This window comes from Sebastes umbrosus, chromosome 14 (assembly GCF_015220745.1).
Source record: "Sebastes umbrosus isolate fSebUmb1 chromosome 14, fSebUmb1.pri, whole genome shotgun sequence".
NCBI lineage: Eukaryota > Metazoa > Chordata > Actinopteri > Perciformes > Sebastidae > Sebastes > Sebastes umbrosus.
This window is the reverse complement of record NC_051282.1, coordinates 3,352,493-3,366,437: the sequence shown is the minus strand read 5'-3', so window position 1 is coordinate 3,366,437 and position 13,945 is coordinate 3,352,493. Positions and strand designations below refer to the sequence as shown.

The following is a 13,945-nucleotide window of genomic DNA, read 5'->3' as shown; positions in this document are numbered from 1 at the left end:
TTTATCTGCGCCCAGGAACTCTCACCAATCCTCCACTCACTGTTCTGTGAATCCTACCACACTGCCACAGTACCCACCCTCTGAAAAACTGCTACCATAATCCCTGTACCTAAAAAACCCCGTCCCACAGAACTCAACCACTACCGCCCCATTGCCTTAACATCCATAATAATGAAGTGCCTGGAGAAGCTGCTGCTAAACACAATCCTGCCAGTTGTCGCCCCACAACTGGATCCCCTTCAATTCGCCTGTAAGGCTAATGGTACGTGTCGTCAGGGTCCTTTTTTATCGCGAGGGGACGGGCCGCTTATCAGCATTGGACGCTTGGTGGGCTGTCACTATTAACAAGGCACTAGGCTCCTGATTGGAAGAACGCTTTCCCTCCGTGGACTGCTGCTCCCAGCTTTCAAACCGGAAACAATATGGAGGATCGTTTGGAAACTTTTTTCTTCTTATATTTCACGAAAATAGTTCACCGAAATGTGTTTCTGAGAACATTTGAGGCCAGAAATAATCCATGCAGTTGCTGAATCTGTCTTTATTTTGGATCGACAACGTTTGCTTTAAAAGATTCTCAGGAGTTCCGAGAGGCAGCGAGTCGCGTCGGACACCCGTGATTTGCATAAAGTAGACTAGACCTCAACTTTATGCAAATAAGGAGCGGGCGACGTGACGAAATTCAAAAAAGGAGCCATCAAAGACTATCAGTCATCCGCAAACTTAAAGGACTTTATTTTACCCCCCCAATCTCCTCCTACTGCTGTACCAGAGCATTATCCAGCCCAGCCTACTCTACTGTTCCACCTGCTTTTTAACACGTTATCCGTCACTAACCGGGCAAAACTCACACACATAACCAACACTGCTGCCAGGATAACTGGTCTCCCCACACCCAACCTCACAGAACTCAACAACAAAGCCATTGCACACAATGTAATCTCAATAGCACAGGACATCACACACCAACTCAATAAACCACCTTAACATAATGTCCCGCTCCGGGCAGCGGTACAGAACACTGAGGTGCAACACGGCTCGCTTTGGGAAAAGCCTTATACCGGCAGTCATAGCCGCCTTAAACAACAGGCGTCGCTGAATAGGCCTGAGTGTGTACTGCTGTCGGTCATTTTCTGTAGTTGTCACTGTTGTATTGATGTTGCTGTTACTGTTACTGTGATACTGTGTGCTGTTGTTTGTATTGGTGTCTGACAAGTACAGTGCTGTGAAAAAGAATTTCCCCTTGTGGGACAATAAAGTCTAAAGTCTAAAATATATCACAGCTAGTTAGCAATACAACCCAAAGCCCCGCTGCCACCCTGCCTCAGTCTACAGTCTACATCCTTCTGCTCTGTTATTCATTTACAGGAAATCTTTGACCTTTGAGTTTATCTATGAGGGCGTGTGTGTGTTGCTCACACAGATCAGCTTTTGAACACGGTGTGTTTATGAGAATCTCTTTTGGCTTGAACAGGTTGAATTATACTGAGTTTTGGTCAAATGTTATCTCATTTTTATGTTTAAATCAATTTCATTAAAAACTAATGTGATTTTTTCTGTAATATTTCTGTTGTTTTTTTTCAGACTCATATGACTAAGATTCTTCTCAACATCTGAAGAAAAAACTATTGTCTGTTGCATAATAAAAAAAATAAGTTAAGCCATTTTCCTGAGTTGCAACTCTTCTTCATAATCCAAACATAGATGGTAGCCAGAGATGACACATCTTCTTGCTCAATCAGTACAACATGAAGCTGCATTTTGAGGAATATAATCTTTTAGCAGAACATTTCGTCTTCATCCTCAATGCACCAATGTCCACCAGGTCAGCTTACAGTAAAAACAGTCTCTTACTTTGACTCTGAGGGTCCAGGTTCATTACTGAAGTATGGAGGACGACCTTTGGACCGGTCACTCTTCATAGACAGACAGCTGGGTGCTGGAGACTCTGCTCTCTGTCTGTACTGAACTCTGCAAACACCAAGATGATTGAACTCATATCACATGAATCCTTGATAAATTCTCTGATGTTAAAGCCATCTAATTAGCTCTAAATACACAAACTACTGCTACTGTCAATAATTAGGAGGTTTAAAAGTTTGTAGCCGTCCTATTTGATTACATTACCGCATTTCTAGGTGACTTACAGCTTTCACAGATACTAAGAGGAAGATGGCACAAATCATTTAACTTTGTCTGTGTCACAAAAAGTTTGTTAAATTTTAGTTTGCAAATAAACTTCAGTAAAAACTTTAACATACAAACAATATCAACAGAGAACGTTGGCGGAGATAGCTGAAAAATTAGTCATGTAAATGAGTTAGTAGCAGCTCTCTTACTTTGACTCTGAGGGTCCAGGTTCATTACTGAAGTGTGGAGGACGACCTCTGGACCGGTCACTCTTCATAGACAGACAGCTGGGTACTGGAGACTCTGCTCTCTGTCTGTACTGAACTCTGCAAACACCAAGATGATTGAACTCATATCACATGAATCCTTGATACATTCTCTGATATTAAAGCCATCTAATTAGCTCTAAATACACAAACTACTGCTACTGTCAACAATAAGGAGGGTTAAAGGTTTGTAGCAGTTTTCTTAGATTAGATTAGATCTTTTCTAGGTGACTGACAGCTGTCACAGATACTAAGAAGAAGAGTTTATTTGACGAAGTCTGTTCAATTTTAGTTGGCAAATACATTTGTGTAGAAATGTGAACATAGCAGCTGTCTTACTTTGTGTCTGAGGGTGCAGGTTCATTACTGAAGTGTAGAGGAATATCTTTAGATATTGCTAAACCAAGCCCCCAGGACGAGCGCCGGGATTCAAAGCAAATTTTTCGTATTCGATAAAAGGAGCGTTTCAGACAGAGGGTGAATACAGGTATATTGAGGCAGACGGTATGAAGAATAATGTGGCATTGTCATGGTAAACATGGGGTGGTTCCCTGGACGTTTAACCAGCACAATATATTTGCGAGGTCCTGCCAGCAAGCTGTTTGTGACTGAGGGGATAGATGGACTGGTGCCACGGGAACATGTCAGAGTCTTCATGTTTTTCGTAGGTCTCATGCTGAGAAGCCACCAGTGTGTCCGTGTGTGGAGGAGCTGAGCCTCGCTCTCGATGAAACACCAACACAGAGAGCAGAGGACAGAAGCAGCGCGACCGTAAAGAACACCAAAACATAACAGCATAGTTTTTTTCTGTTCAGTTGGCTCAGATGCTGTGAAAAAAACTTATAATGGCAAAGAAAACCCTGATTTTTATCAATTGTATTCACATTTTGGCAAATTCCACGATATTCCACATTTCACAGTTGATTCCATTTTTATTATCAAATTCAAATCACAGGATCCTACAGAACTCGTTATTTACATGTTATCAGAGTCCCCTTTGTTCCCATTTGTTTATGTGCTAAAAGTGTGATTAAGGGGTTTTTTCTCGCCTGTGGTTGGGTTCATTTGGTCCGGACTAAGAGAAAAAATAATCCATTGTTACATTTAATTTCTGGTCCGGTTCCTGTTCAAACTGACTTTTTACAAACCAACCAGAGGAGTAAACAGGTAGTTATAGAGACTGACAGGTAACTCTCTGATTGTTATCCTGCATCATCAGGACCCACGTGGGGAAATCAAATTCAGTGACTGACAGAAGGTATAAATACTAATAATAAACATTAGTAGTATTATTAGACTGCAAAACTGGCCACATGTTATGATGAATAATAGTAGAGACAGGACTGTACAAAAGCCCCTTTGCACGCTTTTAGATGAGGCGTATTACTGTGGGATCGCTGTCACACACTTTTTAATGGAGTTCATGAAATGACAAAGTACACAGAGTCGGATACAAGCACAGCAGTTTTAACAGCTGGCGTGCTTCTATACATGACCTTAAATACAGATCAATAGGATCACTTCCTGAACAGATTTCACCATCAGCAGATGGATTTATTAGGAGTTTAGCTTTTGAAATCATGCTAAAATCACATCTCTGCCAGTAGTTGGTTCGCTTGCTTTCACACCAGAAACAAACTGCACCAGAGTTCGCTTAGAAGCGGACCGAGACCAAACTTTTAATGTGGACCAGAGTTCGGTTGTTTGGTCTTCACCAGAGTTTGAATGAGCTTTCACATCAGCTCAAATAAACTGTACTAACCGGGAAAACGGACCTGAGTTTGTTTTAACCGAACAGAATGGGTTATGAGTGAAAGCAACCTTAGCGACCTGTTTTGCTAACAAGGTAGTAAATAGAGAGAGAGAAAAAAAAAAAAAAAAAACGTAATCCCCTCACGGGAGCAGTCGATGATGATTTTCTTCTTTAGTTAGTCATATATCACAGCTAGTTAGCAATACAACCCAAAGTTCTACCAAAGTTCAGTATCACTTTAACTGTGATTAAAAGTTACTGGTGACCCAGACCTTTGTCCAGCGATATCTCTGTCAATTTTACTGCAAATGAAAATATTCTGCAACATTTTGGAATATGTAGCACCTATTTGCCACCCAGGGGCCAAATTCGCAGTGCCCCAATATCTATATATTTTCATAACATATAAACCTACATCTGTGCCAAATTTGTTGCTTCTATCGCAAAGTGCACAATTGTTACAAATATTTCAGTTTAGCTGCCCACTACCACCCTGCCTCAGTCTACAGTATTCCTCCTTCTGCTCTGTTATTCATTTACAGGAAATCTTTGACCTTTGAGTTTATCTATGAGGGCGTGTGTGTGTGTTACTCACACAGATCAGCTTTTTAACACGCTGTGTTTATGAGAATCTCTTTTGGCTTGAACAGGTTGAATTAAAATTAGTTTAAAAAGTTTTGGTCAAATGTTATCTCATTTTTATGTTTAAATAAATTTGATTAAAAACTAATGTGCTTTTTCTGTAATATTTCTATTTATTTTTTTTCAGACTTATATGACTAAAATTCTTTTCAACATCTGAAAATAAAAACTATTGTCTGTTGCATAATGAAAAAAATAATTAAAGCCATTTTCCTGAGTTGCAACAATTTTTCATAATCCAAACATAGATGGTAGCCAGAGATGACACATCTTCTTGCTCAATCAGTACAACATGAAGCTGCATTTTGAGGAATATAAATCTTTTAGCAGAACATTTTGTTTTCATCCTCAATGCATCATCGTCCACCAGGTCAGCTTACAGTAAACAGTCTCTTACTTTGACTCTGAGGGTCCAGGTTCATTACTGACGTTCAGAGGATGATCTTTGGACCCGTCATTCTTCATAGACGGACAGCCAGAGACTAGAGACTCTGCTCTGTCCTCCTCTTCCTCCACACAATCACTCATCTTCTGATCTTAAGTCAGTCTGTGAGGTGAAACAGGAACACTGACTGTGAGCTCAGAACATTTAACGGAAACACGTTTGTGCAAGAGTCACAGGATTGAGAGAACAGGAAGTAACACACATTATACAGTATAATAAAAGCATCCAGCATTCACCTGGTCAGTTCTCTTTAAATCTCTGATTGTTTTCTTGGGTTACAGCAGGTTTAATGAGGATTATTCAGCCAGTCATAACTTTGTGTTCACAGAAGAATCAAACTGTTGAGTTCATTCTAACATTTCTCTCCTCTACAGTCCACAGGGAGGAAACTGACTCAGAGACTTTGACAGTGAAATAATAAAATGTTGGATTAACACTCACCCTGCTTCAGTCTTCAGTCTTCATCCCTCTGCTCTGTTCGCTGAAAATGGAGTCACTGAACACTTTAAGAGTCAGGCTTCTCTTCCTGTTCATGTACCTGGATCACCTGCTAAGTGTTGCTCCTCCCCTCTCCATTTACAGGAAGTCAGGTGAGTTTATCTGAGTGTGTGTGAGTGTGTGAGTGTGTGTGTGTGTGTGTGTGTGTGTGTGTGTGTGTGCGTGTGAGTGTGCGTGCGTGCGTGTGTGTGTGTGTGTGTGTGTGTGTGTGTGTGTGTGTGTGTGTGTGTGTTTGTGTGCACTCACGCAACTGAAAGGTGTTCAAGTTTATTACTAAACATTCAATAACCAAAAAAACATAGTGAGGTGATGAGGTGTGTGAATCAGTGTTATCAGTTAGTCAGCAGATGGATGAGTGGTTGTGTGGTGAATGAAGGGTGTTAAACCTAATCTAGTAACATAGCCAAAGCCAACCGAACAAGAACATGGTGGAGTAGGAATGGAGAGATCTCAGCTTTATGTTTAAATTATGTTAATAAATCTATTTAGTATAAAACTTAAGTATTTTTTCTGTTCCGTTTTCTTTAACAGACTTTTACAAATTAAATTCTTCTGAATATCTGGATGAAAAATGATTCTGTCTGTTGCATAATACAAAATCATTTAAGCCATTTTCCTGCATTGCAACTGTGGAACTCTTTTTCACAATCCAAACACAGATGGTAGCCAGAAATGTCTCTCTTTTTGCTCAATTTGTACAATGTGAGGCACAATTTCAAAATATATTCTATAATTATATGAGTTACATTTGTTTATATTGATATTTCTTCCAATATACAATTCCAATATCATACAAAAGGTGTGAACGTTTTGCTTGTGTTTTAGAGCAAGGACGTGCCGTTTCCAGCAACCTGGATTTGGAAATACAATCACAACTTGGTAAAGGGATTAAAATGTGTTTTTATTTTGCAACAGATGTTCAGAGGAGTCTTTGTGGAGTCTTCAAAACAGCTCTAAGTGTTGCTGATGAAGGATTTTATGGATTTTTCAAAGATAGTCAGAAAAAAGTCTGCTTAGCTCTGTGACTTGATTTTAAAGGTAAGACATGAGAGGCACAAACTGTAGCTACTTGGACTGTAAAGTATACTAGAATATACTCCTGCACTCATTATAACATGTGAATATGCAGTTTTCTCTCCCTGCTGAGGAACACTGTGAACTTGTAGTTATTGTGTGAGATGTTAAAGAGGTTCTGTCAAAGATAGTTGTTGAATACTAATATGACAAAATACCTGCAGTCTCATCTTTACTATAATGATGAGTTCACTGTCCAGTGCAGTAACAGATATTTGTTCATCTTAAGATTGGACAGAAAACCACAGAAACATGTTTAAGTTTTAAAAAATGAAAGTAACCGTTAACACTAACGTTACCTACATTTCTTTGTTAATATCGTAAAGTTAGCTAACTTATTTTAAAATGAGTGAACTCAAAATACTTAAACATAGATGGAATAAGTAAAGTTGTTTTGTTTTGGAAAAGAAACAATGAGAATATCCGCCTCACCGTTGTCTGCCTCCCCCAACCAGTCAAGTTGCAGTTTACATTCATGTCTGTCGGAAATGTCATCACTTCATCATTTTATCATGATAAACATTTGTGTGAAATTGTCATAATTAGCATATGAAGTCTTGAGTTATGGCCAAAAATGTGTTTTGTGAGGTCACAGTGACCTTTGACCTTTGACCACCAAACTCTAATCAGTTCATACTTGAGTCCAAGTGGGCGTTTGTGCAACTTGTTTGCTGAGTTTAATTTCAAATTCAGTTTCCATCATTTTAAAGGTCACATATTATGCAAAATGCACTTTTCCATGTCTTTTAAACATCAATGTCTGTCCCCAGTGTGTCTACAGGCCACCATAGTATCATAAAAGACCATCCTCTCTCTTTTTCTCCTCCTCCGTTTGTCCGGAAATGGGTGCAGAAATAGAAATTCGTTTTTTTCCTAGTCTTCTGACGTCATTAGGCCGAAATGCAAGCCATATATGGCTTTCCTGTTTCCAGTGAAACAGAACAGCAACCCCCTCACCCCCTCCCCCCATACCCCGGCTTGGTAACCCCGCCCACGGAGTAGCCGGCTCAGCAAGCTGCGTCCGCCATTGTTATTTCGACTGTTTACTAGTAAACATGCTGAAAGGAAAACCCGCTTGTTCTGTTGTTGGCTGCAATACTCCACACAAAAGCTTGCACCATGTACCCACTTCGGATCCTCTGAAGACCCAGTGGATGGACTTTATTTTCGCTGGTGCTGTGCCCAGACATGTTTCAAAGAAGTTGTTGGTATGTGCAAATCATTTCACAACCGAGTGCTGTAAATCAGGGTCAGTACCTGGCGGGATACGCTAGTTACCTGAAACTGAATATTGGATCAATACCAACTGTCCGGGATGCATCAGGAGACCCTGAAGCTGTAAGTTTTTTATTTTTTCCTTTTTTTATTATACTGTTTATTAGGGCCGGTTTGCTAGACGGAGTTAGCATGCAGTGCGGCTAAACTTGAACTTATAGTGTAATGATTCAGCTTCATTATTCAGCTTGTGAGAGGCTTTTGTTTTACGTTAAGCACCATTTCAAACCCGTAAAATAACTATAGTAGTAGGTATGGTGTGTGTAAACTGGGTCTCCATGTTGCTTTTAGTGCAACTTTATACTGCGGCCTGTAGGCACAGTCTGCTCCGTTAGCCTAACGGAGCAGACTGTGCGGAGCTAGCTGCTAGCTGTGCGGAGCTAGCTGCTGTATTGTGTGTGTGGAGAGTTACTTGTTTTAGACTCCCCTGAAAGTACACATGCTCAAAACAAGTGGTCAAACTGTAAACTAATCCAGAAACGGTGATTAATTTGCTATGAAACGTTATGTAGCTTTCGTTTATGTTAGCACCCAGTCGCCCCGACCGACGGCTGTAGTGGCCAGCTGTGCAGTGTGTTGACTTACACAGATGATAGTATGACCGCTATGATTCACCGATAAAGTTGTTAGTCTCGTATTGCATTACAAACAGTGAGTCTAGCTAGCTTTATGACGCTTTCTGCTCTGCTAACTTCATCAAACTGAATTTACAAACTTTTGGTATGTCACAACACAAGTTATACTGTATTTGTAACTTGTTGTCATAACTACTCATTTGAGATGATGTTGTAAACATGACTGTTTCCTGTATACAGGGCTGTTCTAGACAACCTACAAGGCCAGATGTTGCCTGCCAAACAGACCCAGTAGAGCAACGTTCTGTGCACACACAGTTGTCCTGGAGGACTTTCCATCCATTCGTCAGGAGTAAAGGTTTGTAGTCTTACATGTTATGACCATTTCAGAACAAGTTTAAAACACAGTGGCAGCTTTTTGTAGTTGTTCTTCTAATTTTATATAGATCGGTGTTTTATATTCTGTCATGGGTTTCATGGATATGTACAATTGTGTTACAGGTGTACAGGCTACTGTGTCCTGCAAGGACTTTCGTGGTGGCACAGACCCTGTTCTGTATGATGAACCCCTGCCGCTTTTCACATCCACCCCAGCAAAGAGGCCAGCAAAGAGACCTCGCCTGGAACTGGAGGAGGAGGATGAGGAAGACGCATTGGAGGGCAGCTCTTCCTTTTTAGCTCCACAAGGGCTGGATGCTACGTACGACCCTGAGGAGTCGGTCACACATGTGACAGCCTCAACAGACACCTCGTGAGTTACAACAATATTACTATGTGTGTGTGTGCATTTATACATATGTATTTGTTGCCATGTCAGTGGCAGAAATTAATGCAGTTTAATTCTGCGTTCCAGCAAGTACTACCACTTGCATGCAGTTGGTGAAGCTTAGAAGCACAGTTATGTGCGAGGAAGCCAGCTACATTGCTTTAGAGGGCTCAGGCTGTTTGATGGTTCATAACATTTGTCTTTTTTTATTACAGTGGTCAAGCACCAGCCAGGGCGTCAGGAAACTCCCTGCGGATCCGCAGTACCACACAGGCCGGAATTACAACGCGGATCCTGCGCCCAAGAAAGCCCCAGCACCAGCTCACAAAGCTCCTGTATGCCAGATACCTGTATTGGCTGTAAGATTGGACAATATACATGTATTTAGTAAACAGCGTGTCAGGAGCCAAACTTGAAAACTTAGTCATGTTATTATCAGTATGTCCCTTGTTTTACTTTGTACTTTTTGATGTGGCTTTTTACATTTATTGTAAGCAATAAGAAATATCTCACAACATGAAACACTGTGCTGTCATATACCAAAGATAAAAGCAATACAAATTAAACAAAAAAATAACATGTTCAACTACGGTCTGAATGCAACAATCATTGCAGCCAAAATCTTGTTGCCAGAGACAGTAAAATACCTTTTCATTTGGATCCAGCCATGACAACACACTTGAAATATTATATAATATAGTATAATAGTATTGTATTTACATGCTGCATCAGCCACCATTGTTTCAGGTCAGTATAAGCTGCATTTTCAGAATTGAAATAAAGTGGAAATCACAAGTTTGTGCTGAGTTTGAAGCACAAACAAATGCCAATTCAGCTTTAGCAGTGTGGTTTGTCAAAAATGTCTTTCTTATTTATGGGTTCAGTGAATCCTTTGTTTTTCTATTCATATATTATGAGAATGGTGTTCTATTGATTGAAAATAACAATAGAGGCTTTACAGTATCTGTAAAATGTGTCATGAAATCATGTTTAATATGAACAGTATCTGCTGATGTCAAACTTAGCTACAGTATATACTAAAAAGTAATCACGTTCTTATTTTGGGGCATTATTCTGCAATATCGTGGTGTGTAATGCCATTCATGGTGTGTGGTGAACAGTGTAATGTAAGGCCCACTGAAGTAATGGAAAGGAAGACTGCATAAAATTTAACATACAGGTATTTATTTTCATGAACAACATTAGCATTTAATTGTACTTTTTGATTAAAATTATGATGATCAAATAAGTAAGAAACCACTTACCGCTCTATCGCCCTTTGGTGCAAAGCACCATATTCAGCCCTGTAAACATTATATGCGTTTTGCATCGTGAACAAATTTAAACATACAGGGTCCAACCCAGGATGTTCAATCATGCAGGAGATGTTGTCCGGCAGCTGCTCCATCCGTCTTTTAACCTAGAGTGAATGACATATGGTAAGCCTCATGGAATGTGAAAAATATGTCTAAACACACAACTAAATATAGCTAGTAAAAATGTTACCTTTTGTGTCTCCCAGCAGCAGATATTCTCAGGTTCTGTAGGCATTTTTGCACAATTTCCACATGTGCACCTGAACAAATAAATAAAAAATGTGAGCATTTCAACATGTGAAGCATATGATACTATAAACCTGACAGAAGATGCAAAAAAGCTGAGGTGAATGAGCAGTAAGCTTTTTTCCCCACACATTTTTATCGCACAATATGATAGAATATTCGGGATATATCAAGTAAAATATACCTTACCAATTGAAAAACATGCAACGTACGTAGAGCCTAACGTTCACTAAATTACACAAATTACAAAATTGGTTATTGACCAAATACCTCACAATAACGTTACCTACAGAGCCGTGAAAGTAGCATTAGAGCTGACGTTAGCTACCGTTAGCCTCCGTGCTAACCCATACATAAAGTTACACAACAAGTTGAACTAACCATTGTGAAATGTCTTGCTGCATTCGAGGTGGAAGTGCTGCTGCTGCTGGGGCCTCTTCCTCTTCATAGTTTGAGTCGGTGTTCGACTCAGGGTCAAACTGAACAGTCATATTCATAGCTGTTGTCATTATAACATTCAGAGTTGTTTACTGTTACCAAGGTATCAAGCCGAGGGGCGGGGGGGATGGGGCGGAGAGCTACAGCCGGTTCCGCAGAGGGGGTGGGGCGCAGCAGCTCATTCTCATTTAAAGCTACAGACACAGAAATCAGCACTTTTGGAAATGGGCTGAAACAGAGGTTATAGAGACATGCTGGAATGCATGATCTGATTGTTTTTTTGAAAAAAAAACTTCAGAGACATGGTTTGGAGGTGTCTGAGACCTATAATAACTAGTTTAAATGGAGTATAATATGTGACCTTTAAATCAAGTTTAACTACATTATGATGACACTTGACCTTTACAAAACAAAGTGAGTCAGAAAGAAAGCATTAGCAGCACCAGCTCAGTTTTCACTGCATCCATTCAGATAAACCACCTTTGGGGTAAAACAGAGGGAACGGTGACATCTGCTGGCAGAAAGCAGCTCCAGCAGGAACAACAGAACATGAACGGTGGTGATATCGACAGCTTCATCACTGATTTCTGAGGGGAAGAAGCTCCACGGGCGACTTTATGTGTCTGTGTTCAGTCATGTACCATGAAAACTAGCAGAGTATCACATAGAACTGTAATTTTCCAGTGTGTACATGATTAGTGAATATAAAATCTAGAGTATGCATCTTAATCAGTTCTGTTGGTTTATTTTACATCAAACATTATTGTTGTGCCTTTCAAGGCTTTTATTTTATTGTCTCACGTCTTATTTGAGCAATTATATGTAATCAAACGAGATGGAAATAATTACTCTATAGTTAAAAAGAAATTCATGTGTAAATTCATATTATTTGTCAGTTCCTGTCATTCCACGATGTCACTTCCTTTGTAGTCACTTCCTGTGTAGTCACTTCCTGTTTAATAGCTTCCTGTTTAGCTCTACCTGAGCTGCATCTCATTTCACCATTTTTTGCCTCCTCATCTCCTCGCTCCTCGACCCTCCGGCTGTGACCCGGAAATTGATCTCAGCGCTCCATCTTGAAGGACGTCCCAATTCATAAAATGCGCATCGAGGAGCGAGGATCGAGGATCGAGGAGCGAGGAGGCTTGCTGGAGGAGCTATGAGCGAGGATACACCAGTGTATCCTCCAGTGTCTCCTCCACGGAAGTTTTTAACCGACCGACACGCCCCCTTATTGGATGGAGGGAGGGAGTGTAGACCTGGATGAGAGAGTTCAAGTAGGACAGAGGGAGTGTAGACCTGGATGAGGGAGTTCAGGTAGGACAGAGGGAGTGTAGACCTGGATGAGAGAGTTCAAGTAGGAGGGAGCTGTTTTTGTTGCTGTTATGTAAGCGAGCAACTTGACTTTGAATTTGATGCGAGCCGCAACTGGGAGCCAGTGGAGGGATATGAACATCAGAGTGACGTGTGCTGTTCTGGGTTGGTTGAAGACCAGTCACGCTGCCGCGTTCTGGATCACCTGCAGAGGTTTCTTGACCTGCAGAAGGAATCTTCTTGCACAGTGCTTGATGTCTGCAGGGAATTGTCAGGGCCAAAGAATTCAGGCACCACATACCAGAGCACTTTAGATAGAAAAGCTCATAGAAATGGTGGAATATGATACATGAAGCATAGCATTAGCTTTAAGGAAAACGTCCTTTATTTGTTTTACAACCTGGGTATTATTTTTACAGTTCTTGCCATCATGTCTATTGAACACGATAACACTTCACCCGCCAGCTTCATTGCAGAGGTAGAACATGGGGACACCACTATACACTGCTCTGTAACATGGGCTTTGGGGCAAAGATAACTATATTTTTAACAGGTTTTAACAATTTCCATTTAACCCATATATCTATACCATGTTTTTTAATAATCCACAGTTAAAAGACAGTACTTTATTCATTTATGGAGCTCTCCAAGTCACTGCATGTTCTACAACGCTGTTCTGCACATATTTCAGAATAAAAGCCTTGCGATAAAAATGAAGGAATTCTGTCCACAGAAAAAACGCTTGAGGGCTTTTATTTTGAAATGAAAGCAGGAAGTTTTTGATTTTACAATAAATCTTTACTTTTTTTTCACGTCCGTATTGACATATTCTACAAATACACACATTGAAAGTGTAGTAATGTTGCTGACATGATGTCAATATACAGTCAAAAAATCACTTTCACTGTCTGTTGTTGCTGTGAACCGCGCGTAGCTCACGGTAAAAATAAGCAAGACCTCAAATATCTAGAAGAGACGCAGCTGACACGCAGCTGAGTCGCGCTGCTCACGCGGGCAGCGTGGCTGCTCTAACCTGTTAACATGGACGCCGAAATAAAACAACAAAAAAGGTTCCGCAGAAGCCACGGGCTCCTTAATGTGCCTGTCACGGGCGTAAGGTTCATGATTAGACCCCACGGGGTAGCCTACTGTAGGTTTATCAACGATCCTGAAGGCTCATCTCTGGTTTACTGTCAGGTTTTTCCCGTTT

The 13,945-nt window shown here is 40.5% G+C and overlaps 2 protein-coding genes across 3 annotated transcripts in view; both read right to left on the bottom strand.

Annotated features, from left to right (window-relative positions):
• LOC119502231 (NLR family CARD domain-containing protein 3-like) overlaps positions 1 to 5,795 on the bottom strand; it is a 31,534-nt gene extending 25,739 nt beyond the window's left edge. The window contains exons 1-4 of one of the 2 annotated variants that reach the window (XM_037793074.1): positions 5,470 to 5,620; positions 5,279 to 5,335; positions 2,337 to 2,414; positions 1,852 to 1,968 (exon numbers count right to left, since the gene is read on the bottom strand). In XM_037793074.1, the coding sequence (XP_037649002.1) occupies positions 1,852 to 1,968; positions 2,337 to 2,414; positions 5,279 to 5,316 (233 nt within the window). In that variant the 5' untranslated portion in view covers positions 5,317 to 5,335; positions 5,470 to 5,620. Of the gene's footprint in view, positions 1 to 1,851; positions 1,969 to 2,336; positions 2,415 to 5,185; positions 5,336 to 5,469; positions 5,621 to 5,674 lie in introns of those variants that run through there. The other variant, XM_037793075.1, reaches the window with a different exon arrangement.
• Positions 5,796 to 9,639: 3,844 nt separating this feature from the next.
• On the bottom strand, positions 9,640 to 11,813 carry LOC119501247 (P2X purinoceptor 7-like). The gene is made up of 4 exons (XM_037791488.1): positions 11,365 to 11,813; positions 10,928 to 10,997; positions 10,687 to 10,841; positions 9,640 to 9,778 (listed from the first exon to the last, which is right to left on the bottom strand). The coding sequence occupies exons 1-4, from the start codon at positions 11,490 to 11,492 to the stop codon at positions 9,640 to 9,642; spliced, it is 492 nt and encodes a 163-aa protein (XP_037647416.1). The 5' UTR covers positions 11,493 to 11,813.
• Between the last annotated feature and the right edge of the window lie 2,132 nt (positions 11,814 to 13,945).

Coding starts and splice junctions, on each gene's coding strand:
- LOC119501247 (XM_037791488.1), bottom strand. CDS start 11,492: ATGACAACAGCTATGAATATGACTGTTCAGTTTGACCCTGAGTCGAAC. Junction 10,998..11,364: donor CAGCAAGACATTTCACAATG/GTTAGTTCAACT, acceptor TTATTTGTTCAG/GTGCACATGTGGAAATTGTG. Junction 9,779..10,686: donor CACCAAAGGGCGATAGAGCG/GTAAGTGGTTTC, acceptor CCAATCTTACAG/CCAATACAGGTATCTGGCAT.